This window comes from Pipistrellus hanaki, assembly GCF_964339955.1.
Source record: "Pipistrellus hanaki genome assembly, chromosome: 9".
NCBI lineage: Eukaryota > Metazoa > Chordata > Mammalia > Chiroptera > Vespertilionidae > Pipistrellus > Pipistrellus hanaki.
Window position 1 is genome coordinate 47,122,641 of NC_140511.1, and position 6,567 is coordinate 47,129,207.

At 38.9% G+C, this 6,567-nt stretch overlaps 2 protein-coding genes across 3 annotated transcripts in view; both read left to right on the forward strand.

Moving 5' to 3' along the window:
* The window catches only part of PPFIBP2 (PPFIA binding protein 2), a 203,521-nt gene extending 202,472 nt beyond the window's left edge, over positions 1-1,049 (forward strand). For both annotated transcript variants that reach the window (XM_084894163.1, XM_084894164.1), the window contains exon 25: positions 930-1,049. In XM_084894163.1, the coding sequence (XP_084750289.1) occupies positions 930-1,004 (75 nt within the window). In that variant the 3' untranslated portion in view covers positions 1,005-1,049. The remainder of the gene's footprint in view (positions 1-929) is intronic.
* Positions 1,050-4,977: 3,928 nt separating this feature from the next.
* Positions 4,978-6,200, forward strand: LOC311627779 (olfactory receptor 8U9-like; the record flags this gene model as incomplete). Its single annotated transcript, XM_084894339.1, has 1 exon — positions 4,978-6,200. One exon carries the CDS (start codon positions 4,978-4,980, stop codon positions 5,911-5,913), a length of 936 nt encoding a protein of 311 aa, XP_084750465.1. The 3' UTR covers positions 5,914-6,200.
* Between the last annotated feature and the right edge of the window lie 367 nt (positions 6,201-6,567).

Below are 6,567 nucleotides of genomic sequence, written 5' to 3' on the forward strand. Positions count from 1 at the left end.
TTTAGAATAATCAAACCTTAACTTCTAATGCAAAAAATTTTAAAAGTATTTCTGCATCAATATAAAAAGAAAATTATTACCTGTAGATGTTGTTGCCTCAACAATAAGGACAATTGCCAAGGAATTGTCAATATAGATCAAGGCTATATTTATGAGATTTGAGGTCTTTTGGACATAGCCCCTTGAGTACATTACTTGTTTGTGAACATTTAACTGAAAACTCATTATGATAGAGAAGAAAAAACAACTAAATATTCTTTTGAGTGTGCAAGAAAACTTTTGATGGATTGCTAAATCTAACTATTTTGAGACTCACAAGAATAAACATAATGTACCAGATAGAAATTCTTCAGGAAAAAAAAAATAAATGCCTATGTTTTTTATACATTTCTAGATGATGCCACCTATATTTTTAACTAAATGTTTTATTTTGAGATAATTATAGATTCATGTACAGTTGTAAGAAATAATACAATATTCATTCATAGGAGCACACAACTGAGGAGGGGACAGCCCTATCCCTCTGATTCGGGGGGCTTTCCAATAACACCTCTCTGGTATCTGTAGCAGGTGTACCCTAATCATACCATCTTCGCATAACCTCTCCTCATTCCCTATAAAACATTAACTGGGCCCCCACCCCAGCCACCACTTCAATGCAGCTCACTGCAGACGCCCTGCCAAGGGCAGGACGAATGTCTCCAAGCACCGAAGGACTTGGGAATCATCCTGAGACCATGCACCCAAGCATCATAACCGGAGTCATCATTAGTTACCCCAGGATAACTCAGGGGTTTTAATTCCCAAGGGTGGTTTAAGTCAAATGTAAAATCCCTCACAGAAATTCAATATAAACTATTCCCTTGGCACCCAGGAAGCTCCAGAACAAGAGATAGCAGACTCATCACACTTTCGCTTTATAAATACAGGTTTGTCGGCGTGGAACACAGAAACCAAGCCTGCCAGCAAGACATGAAGAAGCCGACGGGAAATTCTCTAAGTGAATGCTTCCTGGGCACTGGGAGTCCTGACTGCCCGACAGATACTCGGTAAGTTGCATTCACTTCTCAGGCTGTCGTAGTAAAAACTACAAGGCAGCCCAGAGAAGAGTTTCAGTTCTGGACGAGGACACGGCTTAACGACATTGCTTCTCCAAGAAGCGGATGGGGAAGGATTGGTTGAGTCTCACTTGGAAAAGCTGGGATGTCTGGTCATTGTATTAGTCTGAGGAAAGGATAGTAGGGACCTAAACTCGCGAAGCCTCTGACATTGCATTCAAAATGCTGTCTGAGTGAAACTTCCCTTGTAACAGATACGTAGCTTTCATCTGATTCTCAGAGTTGTTCTTTGCCCCTTCCTTCCCAGGGGCTAAGAATATTTCCTAGGTTATTCAACAAAGTTGTCTGAATTGTTCAAGCAAGGAATAGTAAAACACAAAACAACGTTCTGAATCATCAAAGGTTGACTATATTAAACAACAATCCAGCTTAACAGTGTTTAAAAGAACTAAAAAAAAAAAAGGCATTATTGAACTCACCTTAATATGCCTAAACTTTTCTCATAGGAGTTCAAATTAGAAAAAAAAAAAAAAAAAAAAAGGAGGAAAAACAAATCAATCAATTAGTGCTGAGGAGTCATAAGTGGGAGGCGGTGTAGTATCAGCTGAGGGCTCTAGAACGAGCCTACTCGGTTTTCGATCCTGGTTCATTTGCTTTATCTGCTCTATGAATTTGGAAAAACTGAATATTTCTATGTCTCCGTTTCCTCATTAAGAAAATGAGAAAAATGATAGCTATATATTAAATAAAATAACAAATATAAAATAGAATCTTGGCAAAGTGTTCAAATCACTAATTATCATTAAGTTTGAGAAAAATTAAATCACAAGACTCATTTTTCTAATGGGCCATTTGTTTTTTCTTAGGTTGAAAATTGCAAATCTAACATTCATTTATTTATTTATTTATTTATTTATTTATTTATTTAGGTATTATATCTTATCATTGCTCCCCCCCCACTCCCAAACATGCCCTCACCACCTCACCACCCAGTATTTTGCAACCATTGGTTATGCTTATATGCATGCATGCAAAGTCCTTCAGTTGAAGTCTAACATTTATTATTTTATTTTTCCTGGAATTCATCATCAGGCCTAGTTATATTCTAAGAACTACCGTAGTAGACTAAACACTGAGGTTATCAAAAACCTTCCATATTAATTGCCCTTGAAGGAAGGGCAGAAAAACATCTCCTTTGGATAAACGTTGCATAAATATTTAGCTAATAGAAAGATTTTTAAAATCTAGAAACTCGAAAGCATTAACTGCATCTTAGAAACTTCAGAGGCAAATGTGCCATCATATCATTATAGCTAACATAGTAAAAATTTTATCGTGCAAAAGCTGTTAAGTAAAGCTAGTCTCCCACTGGCTTCGTGGGTTCTTCCAGTTACTAAACCATTTCAGCTACTAAACCAGGCCAGTCATAGTTTGAGGTGAGAACAATTATACGGACACACCCCAACTTACGATGATTCAACTTACAATCTTCTGATTTTACAGTGGTGGGAAAGCAATGTGCATTCCGTAGAAACCATACTTTGCGTTTGGTCTGGTGATATATGGCGGGACACTCTCTTGTGATGCTGGGCAGTGGCAGCGAGCTGCCGCTCCCCGTCAGGCATGTGGTCACCGGGGAAACAACCGTCGCTCGACAGTGTACTGTGCTGCCAACCTTTTTTTTTTTTTTAATATTGTGTTTTGTGTTTTTGCATCCTATTATGTCTACAAAATGCCCATCTGTGTCTCCTGCTTCTGGTAAGAAGAGGAAGACATTTTACTAAGTGTTTGGGCACATTTAAGGTAGGCTAGGCTAAGCTATGATGTTTGGTAAGTTAGGTGTATTAAACGACGTTTTAAATTTATCGATACAATGGATTTATCAGGAAGTAACATCATTGTATTATAAATCAAGAAGCATTTGGGGGGGAAATAAAAAAATAATGAAGTATTTGGAGTAGGAAGACTTGACTAATTCTAGAAATGAATTCAGAGTCCAGAACAACAAACATTTTACTGAATAAGGTTGTTTCCATGCCTGAAGATCTCAAAGTTTGGTCTTGGTCTGAGCTACTATTGAGAGAGAGACTACAACAGAACAGGTCTCACCTGTCATAAGCCAGGAGTGTCATAAATGCCCATATTTAAAGGCTTCTTGCCATTTCCTGACCTGAGCTAATCTGAACACCTTAGGGCACCTAAGGCTGCTGCCCTTAAAGATACACTTTCCCCAAATATATGTCCTTTAACTAAGCCTTGCTATTACTTATTTTTCTTTCCCTGAATGATCTCATTGATTTCCACAGCTTTTACAGTCTTCTGCCTATTGATGACTCCCAATCAGTATGACTAGCTCTGACTGTATGATAGACATCTGTTAAGTCTGATCAAACAATTGAATTGATACCCTCTCCCCTGAGAACTGACCTTTAGGCCACTTCACAATGGACATTCCTCTTGCTAAGACCATTACCTCTCCCCTCTGCAGATTCCTGGAATCCAGACCTGCACAGAGAATTCTCCACCCAGAAAGAGCTCACCTAGAATCCTTTAAAAACCTCTGACTCCCCATCTTTGGGTTCTGGCGCCATTTTGGAGCTCAGCCCATCTGGGTTTCCAGGTGACCAAATCAATTCATAATTCTTTACCCCTTTTGGCTTTGGGAGTTCCTCCTTTGGCAGCCCTAACAAAACATGCGCTATCCTTCAAACCAAATTCAAGACCCCTCCCCCCTGCTCCACGCCTAACTCAGACTTTCTCTTTCTATTGCACCACAACCTCATGGGACAAGTGCACGCCCAGAGTCCATTCTATTCCCTCCTTTTGGATCATCACCCAGATAACAGGACCCTAAAAATCCTTGCCCAAGTGGCCCCTTGCTTACTCACAGAGCCTATAAGAGTCTCTTTTTCAGATCACCTTTGTAAGGGAAAACTACACTGCTGGTGTTCACACACCTAGGCCTCAAGGGTAGCTAAGGGATAGCTGTTTGCAGGGGCTGAACAGACTGTGCACATGCAGGCTGCCATAGCCACACACCTGCAGCCGTGGGTGGGCTAGAGAAAAGTTCTCTCACCTCCTTATTTCAGCATGAACTTCAAGGATCCCAAGTACTCTTCCTTCCAAATTATATAAAGGTGAATTCATTAAGGAGGGAGGATAGACCATATTTTATTGACTTGTTTTCTTTATTTTTAACTTTTGCATATTAAACATATGATATGCAGGCCTCCATTTATTATTCTTGCCCAATGTCAAAAGCAGATTTGCTCCTAGGGAGTCTGTTCTTAACCGCACCAAATACTTGCAGGTCTTTAATGCCTTGTCTTTCTCAAGCATCAGTTTCATTGCAAAACAATTTTCAATGCAGAAGTCAAACAAATGGCTGATTTTCTTAGCAAAGAGCCCCTGTAAATAAAGTGCTTAAAAGACCAACAACATAATAAAAAAAATTTGCAAAGAAACTGAACTAACCAAACATAGAAAAAGAAATACACATGCAAATAATTGTTTGACAAAATGCTAACCCCCTACTCATAAATTTTTTAAAACATACAAATTAAGAGGGCATGAGTTACCAATATTCACCGTCACAGTGGCAAAGGTTTAAGATATGATAAAACTGGGACACAATATTATTGTGACAAAATCAGTATTCTTATACATTAATATTGAGAGTATAATTGTGTACAAATTACTTAAAGGTCAATTTATCGATCTGCATCAAAAGAGAAAATGAATGAGCTCAGACTTTACTGAGTCTTAACAGAATGAAGCTCATTGGCCTGTAACCATTGTGAGTGTGAAGCACAATTTTTATCATCTGGGTACTAGAACAAAGAGATAAGAAGCTTTTGTTAAGTATTTAATCATTTTGAAATCATTTCTTTTTTCTTTTCCCAACAAGAGAGAGACCAAAATGGCCAGAGGCAATCATACCACAGTGACAGAATTTGTCCTCATGGGATTCACAGACCGTCCTGAGCTTCAGCTTCCACTCTTTGTGCTGTTTCTCTTAATTTATCTCATCACCCTCGTGGGAAATCTTGGCATAGTCCTGCTCATCAAGATGGATCCCAGGCTCCACACGCCCATGTACTATTTCCTCAGCCATCTGGCATTCATTGATCTTTGTTACTCATCTTCCATTGGTCCCAAGATGCTGCAAAATTTATTGGTGAAGAAAAAAACCATCTCCTTTTTGGGCTGCTTTGCCCAGCTGTACTTCTCCAGTGCTTTTGCCACGACCGAATGCTTCATCTTGGCCACAATGGCCTATGACCGCTACATGGCTATCTGCAATCCCCTGATTTACACAGCAATTATGACTCAGTGGGTCTGCAAGGAGTTGATGATAGGGGTCTATACCTATGGCTTCCTACACTCCATGATACAGACAGTTCTGACTTTCCAGTTGTCTTTCTGTGACTCCAATGTCATCCATCATTTCTATTGTGCGGACCCCCCTCTCCTTGCCCTCTCCTGCTCCGATACCCACAACAAAGAAAAGCAGCTCTTGATCTTCTCGGCAGTGAACCTCATTGGGTCCCTCCTGACTGTCCTCATCTCCTACATTTGCATCCTCTCTTCCATCATAAAAATCCAGTCCTCCAAAGGCAAATGCAAAGCATTCTCTACCTGTGTCTCACACCTCACGGTGGTCATCATCTTCTATGGGACGTTGTTTTTCATGTACCTGCAGCAGCCTAGAGCAAGGAATTCATGGGTGGACAACAAAGTGGTCTCTGTGTTTTACAGTCTTGTAATTCCCATGCTCAACCCCCTAATCTATAGCCTGAGGAACACGGAAGTAAAGGACACCCTGAAAAAGATGATAGAGGGCAAAGAGTCATAGTGAGTGAGTTAGTGAGTGAGAATGTGGTATTGGGAAAGTATGATAAACTAACAGGCTATGACCAATCTGATTGATACGTAGCAGGCCAGTTGCTATCCAATAAAGAAGCAAAGAGTCAATCCAATTTGTATTTTTTTAATGACTAAAAGTACCAGGTCACTTGCTTGACATAGCAATATTTAATTCAATCAATTATCATTGACTAATCAGGATTTACAAGCTAGACTCTTAATAACCGTGTCTTTCATATGTTGAAAATGAAGTGGCTCACTACCAGTTAGGTAATAATATGAGCTCTAAATTTAAAAAGATCCATCCATGCTTTTTTTTTGAAAAACAACTTTCTAGGTAAAAGTATAAATAAATGAAGTTGGGTACAAAACCCAAACATGAACACCTATGTTGTTAGAAACATTTTCCAGCTTAGTAACACAGAAAATATAGTAGCAAATCCTTTCTTAGTCTTAAAAACATATTTCTGTATAATGTATTACTATAGATGCTGGTTAAGCTTCATAAAAAGCTTATTATTACGTGTAGTTGAAATGCTACCTCCTTAAAATGGACAATAGAAAAAATAGTATTACCACAATAAAAAGGGAGGAAAGCATTTTACTATGAATCAGTTAAATTTGAGGGTTCTTTTATTGTTTA